At 45.7% G+C, this 18,894-nt stretch overlaps 1 protein-coding gene across 1 annotated transcript in view; it reads left to right on the top strand.

Annotated features, from left to right (window-relative positions):
* Positions 1-2,086: 2,086 nt before the first annotated feature.
* The window catches only part of P3H3 (prolyl 3-hydroxylase 3), a 74,651-nt gene continuing 57,843 nt past the window's right edge, over positions 2,087-18,894 (top strand). The window contains exon 1 of the mRNA XM_069243054.1: positions 2,087-2,706. Coding sequence (XP_069099155.1) covers positions 2,281-2,706 — 426 coding nt within the window. The 5' untranslated portion in view covers positions 2,087-2,280. The remainder of the gene's footprint in view (positions 2,707-18,894) is intronic.

The raw sequence follows: 18,894 nt of genomic DNA on the forward strand, positions 1-18,894 counted from the left end.
ATAATTATGAAAATCAATAGCTGAGCGCAGTTGGTGCACTAGTGTGGCTCTAGTCTAAAACAAGCAATTTAATTAACATATATGCCAGGCACAAGTGTTTACTTTAAATATAAGGGCATCTTTTTACCTCTCTCACTGTGACAGGCACTTACTTAGTTGATGATGTCAATTTGAGGCAGCAGAGCCCGGCTACTGGCGCCGTGGCACACTCACAGTGTCTTGTGCTGTGGAACAGCCGCCCTGCAGCTGCCCAGCACCAGACGGTGGCAACAGTCAGCCGCAGGCAACGTTGCCAGTCACAGCTGGGGGTGGGTCATCGGAGGAGCCACGGTGCGCATTTCTGACATGCCCGAAAGCGCAGCCAAAACTTTGCACGTTCCCACCGCAAGCAGCAGCGTGTCAGTCACGGACCCCCACCATAGCCTATTAAACTGCATCTCTCTAGTGACTACTCACTACAGTCTCTTTAGCTCTCAAGCCATTGGGCACACAGTGACTGCAACATGCACGTTTTGGAACCCACAATACAACTTTGATACCTTGTAGCAGTACTCGTAGAGCTGCGAGCACATCATGAAGCCACCCCCTTAGCCTCCCGGGACCAGCGCGCATCGTGCTCTGCCACTGTAGCGATCTGCTTGACAGCTGTCGAGGCACTTTAATGCTTGATTTTGCATTTCAGTGCGGTGATGCGGATTACCACACTGAAATGCGTTAGACTAACGCCTGGTGCCTGGTACTTGGCAGGGATGCTTTTACTCACTCTTTCATGCTGTCCATGGTGTGCTCAGGATAAGTCTTCAAGCTTGGCAGTATTTTCCAAGAAACTTGTCAGACATTCTTCCTAGAGGTTTTGTTATCGTAAGAGGAGGATGTGGGAGGTGTTACATAAAAGTCTCACTGCTATTCTGAGAGTGATAGAGGTTTTTCTTCATTTATAACCTACAGTATATAATCCTAGTGCACAGCGGTGGTGGCCGCAAACCTCAAAGGGGGCTGGGGGAAATAATAAAATAATTTAAAAATGTACCTGTCCTGCCACCCCCGCCTCGCTCCTCTTCTCTCCTGATGGTGTCCCAGCAGCCCCTGGGACACCAGCACAGGCTCCCCACACAATTCTGGTGCTGCTCTCATGCCATACCTAGACTGAGAGCAGCCCCAGAATTGGTCTGAGAGGCTACGTCTGCTGCTCAGACAGTGCATTGGAGTCTGTGCTGTTTCTCCAACATGGCTGTGCAACACAGCCGGGTTGGAGAAACCTAAAAGTGCATGTCAGTTTGTTTGGCCTCACTGACATGCGCACTTAAGTGCACTCCAGTCCTCCTCCCCCCTCCCATGGCCTGGCCCCTCCCTGCACATGCTAGCTCAGCCAGCAACTCAAAAATAAAACGATAATAAAATATTGTTTTAATTTTCAGCTGCTGACTCTTAGCCATGGGAGCGACGCTCCTTCGTCATTGTGTAATGCACTATTCACTGTGCCTGTGAAAACAACCTACGAATAACTGCAATTTTGGCAGATAAAGGAAGTGAGGCTTGGATGAGGAAGAGATTTATGGAGAATCACACAATTTACAGGCAGTTAACAATGCGAACAATGGCCGTGGCTTGGTCTTCCATTCTAGTTCATGAGCTCACCTGACTATTACATAAACCGAAGAAACCAAGGTCCGGATCAAATACAGCTCGCAACGGCCCTGAAAAAGTACCAGGTTATTATAGTCAGGGAGAAATGTTTTCTTATGCTGTAATTCAAGACGGAACCTCTAGGAGTCGCTGTTGCAAAGGCACTGTGCCGACCTACCATGTATTTGTGCCGTCAGCCCAAGATGTGGCTTTCCCCATCCACGTAATCATGCAACTTTTTCTTAGTTTTATCAGTCCATTCTCTCGTCTTCATTGGTCCTTGTTGTGGCTGTCATCCAACCCATCCCCCCCCCTCCCCCCCCAAATACACACACACACTCATGTCATTAGACACACACACAGAGAAAAGCCAGTCAGTTCCAGCCAGCCCTCTGAGGGCAGAGGAATGTGTATCCTCGGGCAGAGGGGAGGCGGGACCGGCCCCTCCCTCCTCCAAATTGTGCGCTTTCACAAACCAACCCCAGAAAGTCGGGAGAGCTGCCCGCCCCCAACAACCCCACCGCCCCCCAGGACCCTCCACGTGAACAAACATCCCGCAGGCTGTGAGAGAGGGCGCTTGTACAGCATCCATTAGCAGCCACCTCTCCTGGCACCCACCAGCAGCCAGTGCCACAGGCAGCATTCACCAGTGCCATGCCCCCAGCTCAGCTCACCCTCCTGGTCCTGGCCTGCTGTCTGCCGGGCCCTCTCCTGGCCACCCTGCTGCAGCCCTTTGACCGCCTCTACTACTCGGGACTCCGGGCCTACTTCCAGAAGGACTGGCTTGCCACCGAGGAGTACCTGCTGGGCGCCTTGCAGAGCCGGGCTCGGGTGCGAGGCGCTAAGGTGGCCTGCCATGCCCAGTGCCAGGCCGAGGAGGACCAGGGCGCGGGAGAGGGCGTCCCCAGCCACCTGCAGGAGCTGGGGGTCTTCGAGAGGGTGCTGAAGAGGGCCGAGTGCCAGACCTACTGCCTGAGGCAGCAGGTGGGCCCGCCCTCCAGGCACCGCACCACCCAGAGTGTGGAGGACGAGTTCCGGCGGCGGGAGCCCTACAACTACCTGCAGCTGGCCTACTTCCAGGTATGCATCAACTCATTCATTCTTTGACATTTGGATGGCCAGGGTGGCATCCGTCATGTGTCTGGACAGCGCCTCCTGCTGGTCGGATCAGTCCTTTTGGTACACTCTTTTTGACACCAGGGATGAGTAGATAGACACATAGGACTGCTGAGGAAAAGTCAACTACCACTGGACAGTCACTCACATGTCAGATCACTGTTCAGTGGTGAGGGACAAAGCCACAGATCTGAGATAGAGCAATGGGCCCAATGACTCTTAAGCACCACTGGGCTGGGGCAAAGTCAAGGTGATGTTACAATGGTGCCCTGGGTAGTGTGTAGAGCGAGATTCAGCCAGTCACATGGATGGTTTGTGCAACCTGTTAGCCAGTAGGTCTGGAATAAAGTCAGTGCCACGTGACGTCACTGCCTTTGAAAGGCCAGTGTGGTGACTGAATGTCAGTCCCATCTCATCTGCTCCCTCTAGAGGAGCCTGAAACTGGGGCAGAGCTTTGCTATGACATTAGTGTGAAGTAACTATTGCACGTAGCACTAGCAGAACTTTGATGTAGTTTTGCACATGCCAGGCAGTGCCTCCCGCTAGAAGGAGGAGCCTGGCAGAGCCAAACATATACATGCTGCTTCTCGTCTGAAGGGCCGAAGGGGCTGGGCGGATTCACTCACACAGGCTGATGCCACTGAAAGTCTGACAAGAATATGGCAGCTATAATGGGACAAGCTGTCGGCCATGAAAGTCTCAGCCATACTTTAAAAGCATGTGGGTTTCAGGCACAGTTATCGTTGTTGACATTGCATGGGAGGCAGTGGGTGAGACCTCCCGGAAGTCAGGGAGTGAGCGAGAGCCCTGGCACACGTGACGGGGTGAGACCCTGCAGAAGAGAGCCCATCGGAGTGGGGTGACCAGACCTTTAAAGTCAAAACCGGGAAATTTCATAAAAGTAGAAAAGGGACTACAATTTTACTGCAACCTGACACGCAGTATGTCCGCCCTCATCAGCAGAGAATTGCAAGAGGCACTAATGACATAAATAAAATGCAATTTGTGAAGCCAGTATCAGGCCTGAGGAATTAAATTGCTTTTATTAAAACAGCTGCCAATTATCCCTTCTTTGGATAACTTAAAGAGGCACGTCTCACGGTTTTCAGTCGACCCTTTCTAAAAACCGGGACATGAGTTAAATTTCACGAAATTTGCCGGGACCTCTGATGAAAAACGGGACTGCCCCGGTACACCCGGGACGCCTGGTCACCCGAGCCCCGGGCCCTGCCAGCTGTGCAGCCGACGTGGCTCCTGTGATACACACGCCCCTGGGTCCTAGAGCAAGCAGGAGGGCAGTGAAGATTGTGGGCGGGGCTCGCACAAGGGAGATGCTGCAGCCCCTCCTTGGGCTGTGCGTCACTGTCTACATTTGCTTACAAATGAACGAAACTCGTTTGTTTGTTTGCACAACAAAAACAAATATTCACAGCCTACATCAGCCCTCGGCAGCTTCTCCTATCAGTTTCTTTTCACCATCCTCCCTTTCCTCTACAGTCTAAACTCTGGAGCATACACCCCTCTCCCCCCCCCGCCCCCCCCCCCCTCAGCAACAAATGGTTCAGGGCTCCCCCCGACCTGCAGAACACATATAGGTCTGTGCTGCAGACACATTCACCCCGGGCCTTCCCGCCTGCGCTGGAATGTGTGGGCTGCTGGATCCACACAGGACTCTACAGCAGGAGTATTTAAAGCTGAGAGGCTGCTTTCTGCAGAAGACGCTACCTCGGTGACCTTTCTCGAAGGCCCGGGATTCTCTGCACCCTGTAGGGCCTGCATTATCCCCTTGAGCTTCCCCAATATTCTTGGAAGTAGTGACTTGTGGGGTGCGCACGTCTCATTTATATATCAAGCGCTGCATATGGGTTTAGGCCATGCTGTGTGTGACCTACATACAAGAAATAACAACAGCGTTCCCCTGTGTGTCCTATATCATGGATGAACTACCAGTGATCACCCTGCATGATCTGTGGGCACCGGGATGGCCTGCGGCCCATCCCTCTAGGCTCTGGTATCGGACAGAGCATTTGACTACACCTTGAGTCCAGTACCCTTGCCTGCAGTACCTATAAAGTACATGAAAGATCAGGTCCTTTGTTATAACTCTGCTCACCGTGCCCCGGGTCACAGGGAATAGCCCAGCTAAGTCCTGTTTGGCCAATACCCTTGTCCACTCCACTCGCTGGCCAAAGGGCTTGGCCTTTATCAAGTGCACAGGTGTTGTGGCATGGACATGGCCTTTGCCTAGAGCGTTGTGAGCAGGTTACTGGGCACTAGGAGGGAGATGCAGACTGCCTGCTACATCAAACATAAGTCAGGAATATTACATTAAAACTAGTGGCCCAAACAAAGGCCACGGTCAACTCGTTTTTGAGCAGAGAGGGATAAACTCATAAAACGTTGCATACTTGCCTACCAAGTTGAGAAGGCTGCAGGTTGCCTTTCTGATATGGTGTTGCTAGTTTTGCTCCTTAACTGCTAAAGAGGATCTATCCTTCTGTTCCTCTCTGGTTCGTTTCTGTCTGGGCTCTCCATATCTGTGAGCCCACAATAGGCAGAGGGCGTGCACCTGGAGTGGACCATAATCTGAAGGGGGGGTGTACCACATCAATTACTATCGCGAGAGTGGTTAGTGGCAATTGAATTTGTGGTGTACAGGCCCTGACTTTGTTCACTTGTACTCGTGGCAGTGTGTCTATTTATCCCCTTTGTGCAAAACCTGCTCATTTCTGAGTGCATTTTGGGTTTAGCTGCATGTGCTATGTATGTGGCATGCATGTTATATGCATTGGTGTCCATGTGCTCTGTGACCAGTTTCCTGTGCCAAGACATGCTGAACGCAGCACAAGCTGAGGGTTCCCTTCAGATTGTCCATCCACTGATGGGTGTGGCAACCTGCATGTAGCTTCCCCGGCGCAAAGCCCTGACCTGATGTCCGTCCTGGAGGGTTGGAGACCCAACATTGGTACCTGCCAGTCCTAACAATCTGTTGCTCAAAAAGGAGCTAAACCTCCAATGACTGCTTCAGCAAAATGGTGTCTCCTCAGCATCTGGCGCGCAACAGACCTGAACTGTATGGAACAAATATGGTGGACACTGGGACTCTTGGTTGCGAAACACAATGAAGCAAGACTCTGGGGAGGTTCACAGACACTACAGGCGGAGGACTGGAAACGTGATGTGGATTGGTGTATTTTGGCTGCGAGGGTGGTGTATGGGGACCTGCCTACCCCCAAAATGGGGGAAAATCTGGGGAAAATGGAATGTTTACAGAGTAACGTTTAGTGATTTTGCATCCAGAGGCTTGGTGGAGTAGCGACTTGGCCCAACAATTTCCCTCGCCGGTGTTGTTTGATTTGTGTGATGGAGAGGTAGTATTACCTGGAAAGTGGGGTACTGAAATGATGGCACAATTGAAAGAAATGACAGAGCAGAAATATACTTTGTACTTGTTTTTTACCACACGCTTAATAAAAAGATTTATAAAAAAGAGATCGAAGCTGAACGTGCTTGGGAGCTATTCCACTGTGCCCCCAGATGTTCACATTGATAGGTGGTTCCTGTTCCGCGTGTCTGGCCTATCCCTGTCCTATCTCCTGCCCCTTCGTGTCATGCCTGGAGCAGTCTGTAAACAGTGGCCCTGCACAAGAAGTCCCCGCCTCTCTAATCCATGTCCCCTGCGACTATTTGGCGCTGCCCTCTCTCCTCTCCAGTGAGGTACATGTACAACGATCTGGTTGGTTGGACTGAAGGATCCACCACATTGCACACCTTGCTTTTGGCCCTTGCATCTCAGTGCCCCCAGAACTTAAGCTCTGCCCCCTTAGAGCCAGTTCCTTGTTTTTGCTTTGAACCTCAAAATTATCTCTCCGGCATTGACTCGTTAACGCTGTGTGACTTGGACAGGTGCTTGAGTAGTTACTGTTTCACTTAGAGCTAGGATGGAGGATCTCAAGAGGAACCCCACTCCTGTACCCTGCCTGGAAGACAGACAAATTGTTGGACTGCCCTTGGAGAAAAACACAATCTAGCTGATTTAAACCCCGATGGAAGGCAACGCGAGGGAGAGAGCTTGCCTAAAGGTCATGAGGATCTGCAGACATGCTGAACTTGTTCAAAGATATTTCAGTAAAGAACCATCTGCATCACTTGAGGGTCAAAGACATACAAGCAGTGAAGGCCTGCATGTATTGGCGAGCCTATGCTGCTATTGTCTCGACTTACTCTCTGGGTGCAGCATCACCCAAGTGGAAGATGGACACAAGGATCTTACACTCTCGTCTTAGGCCTGCTAAGCTGCTTGATACCAGCTGTGTGAACCCATCCCAACCACCATCCAACAAAGCCCAGTTCAGTAGTTGTTGATAATTTAATTCCCTTGACCTCTAAGTCTAAATCAGTACTTTTCCCTGTTGCCCAAGGAAACTAGTGAATACTGTGACAGTCCCAGGTCTCATGGGATCCACTGACATTTCAGCTGTGACCAGTCATTAAGGAGATAGCAGTCCATGAAAGCTACACCAGCATCACCAACAGCAATTTCCAATTCTTCAGAGTTATAAATTATGGTGTTTCCAAATTAGATTAATCCCTGTGTGAAACACTGAGGGAAAATGAGAGAACTTTGCAGGAATCGGTCTGGAAACATCGATTCCACCCTGTTGTTCCCCAAAAAACTCATAATCCATTTTTTTGCCCTTGAAATACCCAGACTCATGGTCACTGCTATTGTGAGGGCAGAGAACCAACGGAGATTACTTCAGACCACTCATAATAAGGACCTAAGTCATATCCCCAGATGTTCTGTCCCAAGAGAAACACATTGGGGGTCATTCTGACTCCCGCGGTAACCGCAGGGCCGGCGGGAGCCGCCGAATGACCGCACTGCGGTCAAATGACCGCGGCGGCCATTCTGGCTTTCCCGCTGGGCTGGCGGGTGACTGCCAGAAGGCCGCCCGCCAGCCCAGCGGGAAAGCGCCTTCAACGAGGAAGCTGGCTCCGAATGGAGCCAGCGGAGTTGAAGGCGTGCGACGGGTGCAGTGGCACCCGTCGCGATTTTCAGTGTCTGCTATGCAGACACTGAAAATCTTAGTGGGGCCCCCAGGGGCCCCACGACACCCGTTACCGCCAGCCAGGTTCTGGCAGTCAAAACCGCCAGAACTAGGCTGGCGGTAAGGGGGTCGCAGCGCCGCCATGGAGGATTCCCCAGGGCAGCGGGAAACCGGCGGGAAACCGGCGGGACACCGCCGGTTTTCCGTTTCTGACCGCGGCTGTACCGCCGCGGTCAGAATGCCCATGGATGCACCGCCAGCCTGTTGGCGGTGCATCCGCGGTCGTTGGCCCTGGCGGTAGTCTACCGCCAGGGACAGAATGACCCCCATTGTGTTTACCCATTCAATGAGAAATAATCATTCTGGCCCACAGAAGCGCCAGTGTTATTCGAGGGTAAGAATGCTCACTTTGACTCGTTGCAATGTGTGGCCATTCTGCGTTTAGCAGAAATTCAAGTGGTCAATTTGTTTTGTAAGCACTAGAAATGTCTTTGGAGGTCCAGGAGATAGGACTTTCTGGTTTTCTTTGATGGTTCTTATCGTAAAAGTCCTGCCTTACCTACCGATGAATAAAGTCCACCGGTTTAGAAGTTATGGTATTTTATATGTACTTAATGTAGCACTACGATTCACCCCCGAAGGGGAGTAATGGCTCCGACTGAGCATTAATTGAATTGTGTGTGATAAATTCAGAATGAGGACTAGTCTAATCAAATTTTTGTATATTATAACATAAAAATGGAATATGTTAAAAACAATTTGACATTTTCCCAGAAAAACATCTATGTACAGGAACCATAAGGCTAAACTTATGCCATTCCTGAGGAACATCCGAGAAGGTCACCTAAAGGTTGACCTTCTAAATGTAGTAGTTGATGCAAGGACATGGTCTCTTCTATCATAGATCAGTTTACCCCATGTTTTGAAAACAAAAATTAGGAAATTTGAAAGTGCTTGTACTCAAGAACCATCAGACCCCAAGCTTCAGGAACTGGAAGAAAGTCGGAGGAAACAGTGGACAACTATTCTAAAAATGAACCAAATATGATTTTTGTTAATACATTTGGAGAAGTGGCCACCTCAGCGAAAGAATTCATAAAAATATTTAAAGTATTAGCTTGTCCTCTTGCCAATGTGAAACTGACATTTGCAGACAGATCAGGGTAATATCCTCCAGGATTTCTATAAGGGAAGGAGGCATCATATAAGGCAGTCCTCAATCAAACGTAAGAGGCAGATCGCAGAGAGGAGAGCTATGATTTACAGGAGTCAGACAGTATCCTTTTAACCTTCTTACCTTTTTGACTTCTGGATATAGCAAGTGAAGAAACTACTGGTACCACTAAGGAGATACATTCTGCAGCTTGCCTTTCAAGGTCAGACAAGCTGGGTGACAGAAGGCGACCCTGGTTCAATACACCATTCTCCATTGTACCTGCAAAGTTTTTTAACATTGTAAGATCATTTTCACCACCCAACAAGATGATGTTCGGTCTTATAAATACCAGCAAAGCCAAACATGTATGCAGACCTTTCCCAGCAACTTTGACTTATAACTTTTTTATGTAGAGTAACAATGTGTGCTGAATTTTTCTCTTTAAATGTATTTTTTGCAAAGCTTTGTGGCACAGCAACCAAGGTTGAGCTAAGATGTGAGAGCCGGAAGCGTCCCATGACACGGCTACTCTCTTGCCCACCGCTAGTGATCTTTCAGACTGTCTAGCGTCTCACTTACTCACACTTTTGCACAATAGTGCAAAGGGTGTGTGTGATGTCTAGAATAGGTTTTGAACTAGAAGGGTAGCCTTCCGGTGCAAAATACAATGCTCAGACATACTTTAAAACTTTGCCACAATGAATGTGTATTTTGGAGAACTAAAACAATTCTCCTTGTCAGTTCCTGCCTCTATGAGTCATTATTTTTTAGAGTAGAAACCTTTCTATAATTTTTAGTAGATAGTGCTTTGCATTAGAAATTATGGGTGGTAGCGTGGGAACGCCAATCTACCAGCCCATGGGATGCCCTATTTACAAAAAGTAGAGAAGAACGCCATTTGGGCTGCCTTTAGGCCTGCTTTCCAATGCAAACAAGTTTTACACCAGAAAACAAATACTTTATCAACACTTTGCACCAATTTACATCACTTTTTCTGACTTTGCACTGGTGCATAGTGGTGCATTGTGTCAAATGGTACAATATTCATCAAATGTGACAAAGGGAAAACCTTTGCATAGTTTTTGCTAGACATGAGCAAATGTGGCAAAAAAACTTGATATTCTTTGTTCGCTACTTCCTCATGCCAACGGCTGAAGTGGGAGGTCACCTGGGAAGGCATGAAATGTAATGTCACACATGGTGACACAAATGTATTGCTGTATGTGCAAATACTTGTGTGCAAAGATTGAAAATAATGTGTATTTTGCAGTTTTGCCTTTGTTTCTATACAATGAATTAATTTTGGCGACACTTGTATGATGTGTGTCAGTGTTTTTATTTTATAAATTAAAGGGGTTGAAACGTAGGACCAGGGCCATGTGAGTCTCAATAGATGGTGGGCGTGTGCAAATAAAATAAACTTTCAAAGGACAAATTTAAATACAAAAGCATAATGCTTTGTTTTCAAATTTAAGAATCACTATAGAAGGCAAAAAGTAGTTAGTCAAATAGTAAATCAGCATCAATGATGCAACGAATAATGCACATGTGAGAGGATTAAACACAAGGACATTTCCGAGACAGGTAAAAGGCCAGAGCCAAAGTATATAATTCAGCAAGAGGACTAACACAAATCTTCTCAATTCAAAAGTCAAGGAAAGTCTAAATATAAAAAAACAGACACAATGACATAGAGACTGCTCAGTTAGGAAGACAAAAATCTATGTATAAATCAACAGACATACAAATGTGGGGTCTGCCTTTGAAGAAATAAGCAAAAAGTCTGGCACATCTCCCAAAAAGGGCACATTTTAAAGGCCTCAGACAGTAACAACGTATGATCTGACATCACAGGGTGGTACTAATAAAGATTAAATTGCATAAAAGAAAACATGATACATGAAATAATAAACATTTAAGAATACCTTTTGTGCAAAATTATAATAAGGTGTACATAGGAAACGAAGGAAATAATATGACGTTTGTGCAACAAGTAAAAACATTAGACAGTACAACTGCTTGGTGCAGGGTTGAGTAAAGAGCCTTCAATTTGTTGCAAATACAGAAATATTTTGCATATGGCTTCCTTTCCGGGAACACAAATTAATATGTTTCTGCTCAACAGGCAAACAGCAGCATAAAATGAATTCTATTTTGCTTATTTTCTACAATGGAAAAACACAGAAGATAATCATGAACATAGGAAACTTGTTCATGTAAGCTAAAAACACATTTTCTTTCTGTCACTGTAAAATGAAAGTCAGTGCAATCTGACTTTGGATTAGGCATGTTAACAGAAGTCTAGTGATGCTAGAATTATTTGCATTACATAAAAACACATTCACACTTGTCATGCCAATAAAGTGTATTTAAACTGCGAGAAGGAATTTGGAATGTCAGCCTGAATAGGCTGGGGTGAAAAAAAACCAATATGAGTACTAAACCCACATATTTGGCAAGTCTAGCTACATGAAATTATGTTACTATTCTTAAGAATATTGTTCTGTGTTTTTATAGCATTTACACACATGTGCTCAGAGATGCTAATCTTCCCTGAAATCTGGCATACTGATCCAGCTGAAAGTTCAATACCCTGCACTATCCTGAAGGTTTCATCAAGTGTTGGGTTGGTACAGCATAACAAATGTGCTTGAGCTTTTTTAGAGGCTAAGTTCAACCCAGTTTGATCTCTCATGTACTGTTCAACACTCTTCTCAAAAGTTCATGTACTCACTAAAATTATCAATGAAGCAATACACCGATCTCTATTTTCACGGAGAGATTGTTTATGTGAATAAAAGTTGAAGTGTTCTGCTGCCACGCTTCGTTCATCTGTAAAATGTCTGGAAAGTCTTCTTTCAGCCTCAGGGTACTCATTCCACCTACCAAAGTCATCTTATGTTGGTTCCAATTCAGGCAAGCGGACAAAATGTTTTGTCCTTCTGTTCCCAGACATTTGAACAATAAAGTTACTTTTCTAGGTGGTGCATCATTAAGCGCATCAACAGCCACCAGATAATTTGTGAAAACACAAAATAAGCGTTTCCATTGTTGGACTGCGTCTGCACCCTTGCTTACCTTCTTTGTCATTAAGGATGGCCACACACATGTTACGTTGAGTCTGTGTTGGCGTGCTGCCTGTCAGCATATGACAGTGGTACAACAAGAATCGCTGACCTTGACGTCATAGCTGACCATTGAGGCAAACGGCTTGTCTATCTTCTTAAGTTGGAATCAGCTGGGGCACGCTTCACTACGCAAACACATCGACCAACACAGACATGTCTATCTAACAAGACTAACCTCGACTGGCCTCCTTCCCCTTGCTGAAATGTGTCGCCAATATGTAAGGCCTCGTTGTTTCTTCCAATGGACAACCTTAGGCATCTTCTGGTACAGGTAACAAAATATTTATTAATATAGAAAAGCGAAGTAAAAGACCCCACCAATCAGTGTCCTACTTTCATGGATCCAGATCTCAAATTGATCACAAACTGGAGATCTAGAACCAGAATACAGTTTCTGGTGTGATGGACACACGAGAGAATTCAACTATATACATATTAAAGCAATAACAAATACTGCAAATACATCTGATGCAGGTGATGAGGGATAGAACTATTAAAGTCTCTCCTCCGGGGTGTCTATTGTTCCTGCCTTCTCCTTCCCAGACCCTTGGTTATTTTGCGTACCTTTGATGAGAGCAAAACATCAGAACTGCAGTTCCATGATAAGGTTTCGATCATACATGCAGGGTTAGTGACTCAATGTTGGCTTTGCAACCCAGAACTCATTGTTTTCTGTGCAAACAGACATGTGGCATCTGAGGTAGTTTCTCATAACTCCTGATCTTCAGAGATATAAATCAAATCTGTTCCTCCCTAACATTAATATCATAGATATGAGTCTGCAATTCCTGTTTAAAAGCCCGTCTCTAATTTCCTTATCACTGTCACGTTTAATAAAGAAATGGCATGGCATCCGACTGTTATGTTATTGATGAGCAGTCTCACCATAATGCATCCTACCAGAGCAATCAGCCAAGGTGAAAACAGGATAGAGCATAATTACAGCTGCAGCTTAAACAACACCACTTAAAACACTACTATTCTTTCATTATCATCACAATCTGGTTTCCTAAAACAGTGATGAGTAAAAAGGAGATGTTTATGGTAACATGTTTATTTTTCTAAAGAGCCACTACAGGTAAAATACAATCTCTCTGACATTTCAGATCGAGCATAGCAGCACACAAAAGCTGCTTTTTCGACGTGTTGGTACGTATCTGGGCTTTTAACAACGCCCACCTCACGCCCATCACTACCACTCGTTCATGGGCTTGCCCATCAAAAATGCTTTGATGACATTGGTAAATGGTTTACGTTTGTCCCTCCTTGGGGAGGTTTTGTTACCGCCTTGGCCATCACCCCTGTTACATGGCTAATTGCAGGTTTGCCGATAAGTTTGACAATGAGCGAACTTCTTTTTCCTTTTGTGTGTCTCTTCACGCTGATGCTCATGGCAACCGTGGTGCAGTGAATCGGCTCGCTTATGTGAAACTGTTTTACTTTTCATTTTCATGTGGCAAGAAAAGTCCGGTTAGGAGTTTACAACGCTAAAAGCTCTAACTCGAGCAAATGCGAGACCCATTCCATCGCAAATGCTTGTTCTATACATTCTGAGGCACAGCACTTTTTAGTCCGACTCACATTTATTGGATTCTAATATCTTTTTGCAACAACTTACTGCATTTTGATACATTTCATTTCACAGCACATTCTGCTTTTATTTGTCATGTCTGCAGCCATACAACCATTTCATATGAAAAAAACACAGCACCAGAAATTTAACTTGTTTTCGTGAAAAGTGTTGGTATGAACAGGTATTATAGGGAATAAAATACTCTCTGCCACACATTTTAAGGTTATCGATAGTTACCTCGGACCATTATAAGGGAAGTCAGCCTTAAGCCTCGTTCCCCTACATGCTTAAGGAACTCCCCAGTGACTGGTATTAGCGTTATAATGTATGGTGGGGTACTTTATCTCATATATCATACATGCCAACATTTTAGAAAAGGTAAGTGGACATTTTAAAAAAAATCAGGAACAATTTAATGTCTATTGAAAGAGACCATTTCAGGCAGGAGAGAGCCAAAATCATGCCATTTTGTGCTTCAAAGCTCGTGAGTCACCCGTCTGAATCAGATCTGTTGGCATGTATGCATATATTTCCACATCAGCTATATCTAAGGTTGGTCGGTGGCAGTGTTTTGAGTACAATTGACTTTGATGTAAATAATATACGGCGACTGAAAAGTATGCTCACATTATGCACACTCTTTTCACATTAAAAATCCTAACTTACAATACCGTTGAAATCTGCTCCGTCCTTGCACAGCTTATATAGAGAAAGAGGAATGGACTCCCAGACGTGCCTCACATAAGCCATTAGTGTGTCAGGTCACCCTGTAGGCCTGATTTGCCTGAGCTATTGCCCTGCAATGTATGCTGTCCGGATGCACTCCGACATGCCATATTTTAGAATCCCCTTAATGCACTGCAAGCCTCTAAATCTGGCAGCAGCTCTACGTTTGAATAGAATATGTAGCCCATGTAATCTTTACTAATTATGTTGCCATCTCTGGTCAAACTCATAATCGGCCCCATCAGGGCCGGACTGGGAAACCAAAGCAGCCCTGGTAGATTTTGTCAGACCAGCCCCCATAGGGTGCATAGCGAGTGAGCCTGACCGCTACAATGGGGCTTGCAAGTAGTTTTCCCAGCCAAGAAAATTTGGAAAAAATTGCAAAAACAGTGCATTCTACAACACATTTTACATTATATATCCAATTGCATTAGTTTTTAAAGCATAGTAACTGATGGCCTTATAGAGCACCAGGATATGGCAATCATTACTGGGTTTCTTCAATGTGTCCATCACCCTCTGACAGTGCAGCTCATCGCTTTATAGCCCCTCTCTCACATATATTTCATTTGTTTTATAGCGCCTTTCTTACCAGCGTAGGGTGTTGGAGCACTTTACATCACACATATATAGAGAGACAATAAATCATACGTGTACAAATCACTGTGTAGCAAATGTTATATAAGACTAAGGGGACTAGAAGGTGTAGGGTTCACGTCATCCATACTGGTGGGCATTTTTTACGAGTGCTTGGTCTGCGGAAGCATAAACTCAGAATTCAGAACGTAAAACAGTGGATAATGTTGACTTTACTAATAATGTACTTCTAACCAAACAAATGCTTTTTAGCAAAATTAGTATAATCAAAGACTGTGAAAAACACGTGACCTTTTAACTTTTACCATGCAGCTTGGATGCAGCTCTCTGATGGTAGTTCATAGCTCACCGTGCTAGATTATGACTGTAACTTATGAACTGCACAGTAACATAAGGATCTCTGTGACAAAAGCGGTATCCCACTGAGTCTTGCATGTAAAATACTGTTCTGTTCACTGCATATTACACGTTCTTTGCAACAGGCATATTAACCCTCTACGCTACCTTGGATGAGTCAAAACTGCCCCTAGACAAGACTCATCTCTCGCCAGCAGGTACATTAATCACCTGAGTTATCTTGACACTTTCATTGTTGCCTGAAAACTGTTCAATATCCAAGGAACTCTGCAGTGCTTTTAAAACTACAAAACCATCCCCCCATTAACAAAAGCACCCCCCACCACTGCCACCACCCTTCCAGCCTCCCGGGGAAACGCCCGATGCCCGGTACAGCCAGTCCAGCCTTGTGCCCTATCATTAAACTATGCCCGCTGGTTTCGTAATCACAGTTTTAGGGTTATATTTTACATCAGTTGTCTTCAAACTAGTTGCTAACAGTACTTCGGGGGGGGCGTCAGATCCTCAGCTTAAACAGCTTGCTGCGTTCCCAGATGCATCCGCTTGTTAAGGCAATTCAATGGCACATGCTGCCAATCGCAGCCTTAAGTATTAAAATAACAGAGAAAGCCTTTATTACAGCCCTCTGTAAGTTTGCTCCTGAGATTAGGGGGGTCATTATGACCCCAGTGGTAAAAAACGCCTACCGCCACGGCAAGGGCTGCCAAAAGACTGTCGCCACGGCTACCAGCCATCCACCAAATTATGACCACAGCCAGATTTCCGCCAGAAGGATGGCGGAAATGCGGCTTAGGCCATGCTGGCGGATGGCGCCATGCCAGTAGACCGCCGCCAGCTGTATTAGGAGAATAATACCACGTGGCGGTGTTCTGCTGGCGGATGCTGCTGCTGGCAGCAGTGCCCTGTCCCGTCTCCTGCCGGAGGACCCCCTGATTACAGGTAAGTCGGGTGTTCCGACAGGGGAGAGGGGTGTTGTGTGTGTGTGTCTGTGCGTGCATCTATGCGGGTGTGTGTTGCGTGTTGTATGTGTGAACATGTTTGGGGGTGTGAGTGCATGTATGGTGAGTTGTGTGAATGCGTGTCTGCGTGTATGTATGTAAGTGTGTGCGGATGTGTGTGTGAATGCATGTTTGCATGCGTGGATGAATGTTGGAATGGGTGTGTGTATGCGTGTGTGCATGTGTGAAGGGAGGGGTGTGTATGAAGGGGGTCTGGTAAGGAAGGAGGGGTGTGGGGAAACCTGGGGAGGGGGTGGGAAAGACCCCTATCAGTGACAGGGAAGGGATTCCCTGTCACTGATAGTGCCTACCGCCATGGTTTTTGTGGCTTTAAGGATGCCATTAAAACCATGTCGGTAGGCGGGGTCATAATCCCGCAGGTGGGCAAGTGACGCCCGCTGGGCTGGAGAGTGAAGTCTCCAGCCCAGCAGTCGTTACCACTGTGGCGGTCAGTGTACTACCTTGGCAGTTTGGCTTCAGCCAAACCGCCAATGTCATAATATGGAGAAAAGTACCGCCAGCCTGTTGGAAGTACTTTCCTCCATATTAACACCGACCGCCAGGGTCATAATGACCCCCTAGGTGTCAGAACCAAAGTCAAATGTTCAGGGCTTTATTTCAACTCAACTGGTTCAAAAAGACTATAATGCAAAACTCATAACAAAACATTTAAAACGACCTCATATAAAAAGTCAGGGGTCTATAACTTACATATGCTAAAATCAAAGGGCAGTCACCAATTTCTAGAAAATAAACTTACGGTGGCATAATTTCACCTTCAAGTTGTTAAAGAGCCCTAAAGGCTGCATCCAGACATGTAACAACCAAAGCAAAGTTTTTCCAAGTAAATTATATGAAAACTTTGTAAAGCTGGGAAAACACAGATATTATGTTATCTAGTCCACACAATCAACATAATTTGAGTGCCACTTTCCCATGATGGCGCGGAGCTTGGCACACACGCTTTGCTTAAGGGGTAACAAAGTTCTATCATGCTGCAAGTTGGCCAAAGAAGAAAACAATGTTCTACTCTGTGTTGGAAAGTTGCATGTCTGCTCCTCATATGTAAGCAAATAGGTTTACAGTCCTGGTAATGCTTACGTTTTCATAGCTCACGAAAGAAATGTTTACCAAACTCAGTGACATTCACATTGTAAACCTCCTAACAATTACTGTTTACTTATTCCCGTAAAACAATTCTTAGCATTTCCTGTTATCAGTTAAAACTGTTTTTAGTTGATAAAACACCGTTGAAGGGAATATTTTCTTTTCTGTAGAAACTGCAAAACGAGGATTTTGCATCATCAAAAAGTGTGAAGATCACTGCCTTACAACAATATCACTTGGGTGAAATTGTGGTAGTTCTTACGTAATCCTTTTAATTAAATGCACTTCTCACCTCACCAGCCTTCCATTAATTTAGGAATTTCTTCCTTGACTTGGAGTCAAACTCTAGGCCTTGGGACCACTCTCATAATCTGATCATTTCTGGGTAAATTTCTGATGTGAAAACCCTTCCCAGGATCACGTGCATGAAAGCTTTTCACAATACCTGGCGATCGTTCTTATAGCAGCCCATCTCTGTCAGCAGCCGACAGCCATAATAGTATCACAGATCAATACATAACTTCCAAAAAGGCAATGATAAGCCTGCAGATTTGATAATTGTGTTCTTATTTTTTTCTCTTCAAGAGGATCACAGCCAATATGTGCTTCGCCCCGTCGTGGTGTGCAGGCCTAGGACTTTTATAAGGCTGCAAGATAGTGTTGCATCTTTAGACATTGATAAACCAGAGAAGGTTTGGTAGACAAGAACCACACATTTGTTTTTACCTTGGCTGTGGAAGATCATGCTCTTCATGAGGGTAGATGATATGGTGTGGTCCCATTTTCTTTGACGGGAATGGTCGAAGCAGAGCAAACAGCGAACGTTGGTATAAAACAGAGAGTTTGGGGACACTGTGAAGGCAAACTTGTTAGAACAGAGTGTGTTATTATGGAATAACACATCTCAGCACACATTGTGACTCTTCGTGTTGTAATGTCCATAGTGATCGAGTAGAGCCCAAAAAAATTACTAAGTAAGTAGAAGTAGTGTAATAATGAATCTTTACTAGAAATGGATAAACAAGAGATGTCGGTGAAGTTCGGTCTGGGCGCTAACCTAGGGGAGAGAGCAAAATATAGAGGGAAGCTCTTGATTGGGTGCCTTAGAGTAGGACACTTCCCGCCTTACTTCCAATTCCTACACTTCCCTACTCTCAGCTACCAAATGAATCTCTCCAAGGGCAAACAACCTTTCTCTTGTCCTTAACCTTGAATCTCAGACAGTGGGAAGGGGAGCGTACCCAACGGGGTTGCTTTTGCGCATCTTACTTTACATACCAAGGGCCAGATGTGTGACTGTCTAAGAGTTTGCGTCTCACACGTTGCAATTTTTAGTGACTCGCAAATTGTGAGTCGCAAACCCTGATGTACAACAGTGTCTGAGAATCTGTTTGAGATTCCCAAATGGGTCGCAAGGGACATTATTCTTCATGAGGTAGGTCGCAATTTGCGACCCATT

Source organism: Pleurodeles waltl, chromosome 7, assembly GCF_031143425.1.
Source record: "Pleurodeles waltl isolate 20211129_DDA chromosome 7, aPleWal1.hap1.20221129, whole genome shotgun sequence".
NCBI classification, from domain to species: Eukaryota; Metazoa; Chordata; class Amphibia; order Caudata; family Salamandridae; genus Pleurodeles; species Pleurodeles waltl.